The sequence below is a fragment of the Mizuhopecten yessoensis genome, unplaced genomic scaffold, assembly GCF_002113885.1.
Source record: "Mizuhopecten yessoensis strain PY_sf001 unplaced genomic scaffold, ASM211388v2 scaffold11079, whole genome shotgun sequence".
NCBI lineage: Eukaryota > Metazoa > Mollusca > Bivalvia > Pectinida > Pectinidae > Mizuhopecten > Mizuhopecten yessoensis.
This window is the reverse complement of record NW_018408869.1, coordinates 349,615-351,378: the sequence shown is the minus strand read 5'-3', so window position 1 is coordinate 351,378 and position 1,764 is coordinate 349,615. Positions and strand designations below refer to the sequence as shown.

General features: G+C 36.3%; 1 protein-coding gene across 4 annotated transcripts in view; it reads left to right on the top strand.

The window, feature by feature from the left end:
• Nucleotides 1–1,764, top strand: part of LOC110465451 (sperm flagellar protein 2-like) — a 58,697-nt gene that overhangs the window by 46,919 nt on the left and 10,014 nt on the right. For all 4 annotated transcript variants that reach the window (XM_021521264.1, XM_021521262.1, XM_021521263.1 and 1 more), the window contains 2 exons: nt 483–611; nt 922–1,104. In XM_021521264.1, coding sequence (XP_021376939.1) covers nt 483–611; nt 922–1,104 — 312 coding nt within the window. The remainder of the gene's footprint in view (nt 1–482; nt 612–921; nt 1,105–1,764) is intronic.

Genomic DNA, 1,764 nt, shown 5'->3' with positions numbered 1-1,764 from the left:
CAACCCCATGGTCTGTTTATATGTGTATTATGTCATATATACAGATCTACAACCCCATGGTCTGTTTATATGTGTATTATGTCATATATACAGATCTCCAACCCCATGGTCTGTTTATATGTGTATTATATATACAGACCGTGAGGTTGGGGATCTGTGCCCTTGTGGTTTAGTGGTATTTCTCTGCTATTGAACAGTTCTGGGAACAGTTCAGTCTTTTTTATCTCTGCTCTGACTATCATCCTGTATAAGCAGGATAGTTTTTCTGTCACAAAGTGTCAGATTTGCCATAAGATGTATTTAGTTAATTTCAGTTGTGATCATTTTTCTGAAAAAATGGCCCTGTAACTTTGTATATTTTGTTGATAAAATCCTTTAAAGGAATTTTGTGTACGCGTTATTATCAATATTCTTAATATGATTTGTTAATGCCATGTTTGTTGTATGATAGAAGTTTGATAGTAATTCCTGTTCTTTTCTAGTTTACTGCCATAGCCCCAACAGGCGTCCTCTCTGCCCGCTCATTCACAGAAACATTTGAGAACATTGTGTCCGTGGCCCATGGCATGGAACAGCTTCCCGACATGTGGATGACCATTAGTTCAGGACAGGTAGGATGTACATTGTTTTATTATTGTTTTTCTTTTATTATGTCAGATGTAGCAGTCAGAGTAATTTTACAGCACATGTACCTTTGTAACATTTTAACAATCTATGTGTATCCATTTCTGTGAAATATTTGAGCTGAATTTCTCATAGATATAGGTAATTGAAATTTAGAATCCATCATGTTTACAGGATGTATGACATATAGGAAGAATTTTGATAATTTTAGGAAAATGTTTTAGCTCAACAGTTGTTGGATATCGGGCAATTTGTTTATTTATTTAATAGTTTTAATCCTTATCCTGAATTTTGTAGGTCCAGGAGATATCGTCAGGTCTGTCGGCGGATGGGGAATATGTTGACTGGAGACGCTTCCTCCTGGCCATCGCCCAGCCTATCCCCTACCCCACCCAATCTGAGCTCCTTGACACCCTCTTCAAGTTTAAAGAAATGGACCAGCGCGCCACTGGCAATGTCACTAGGGAACAATATGACAGGGTAGGTACAGAGCTCGGGAACAGAGATATACTAAAAAATCTGTAGGATTTGTAAAAAAGAACATAGGTATAGTGTAATGCTTCAATAAAGAAAACCCGCTTTAGCAAATGACATTTGTTTGATAGTTTTTTATCCATATGTAAAAAGTTCAATAGACTTTATATAAATTACTTAATTAGTTATTTCAATACTTTGTTAAAAACTAGAAATACTAATAAGTTACTGACACAAACCTTTGTATTGGACGTAAATACAGTTACTTGTTCTATATGGCCTGTCAGCTGGGGTATTCTTCATGTCTATGTTATGGAGTACTTTGTAAATTAGTTATAAGGGTTCATTTAGTACTGTCACATTATGTTGTATGTTTTGTGTGCAACGGTGCCTGTTCATTGAGACACTGGGGGCTCTCACTCACTAGTAATTTCCAATTCCTCGTTTCGTTCCATTTGGGTTTTAATTCCTGGGGAATTTTCCCCCCAATACTTTTCTGTAATATTATTTACTTATCTGTTGATTATTTTACTGCTTTTGCTTTAATTTTTCTGTCTATTCTTGATTCTACTAGGCTCTTGAATCGCTCAGGAGTTTCGTCTTGCCAGCTCTTAAATCGCTTAAGTCTGGTGGTCAGTTTGCCTCTCTTGAATCGCTCAAGGCAAA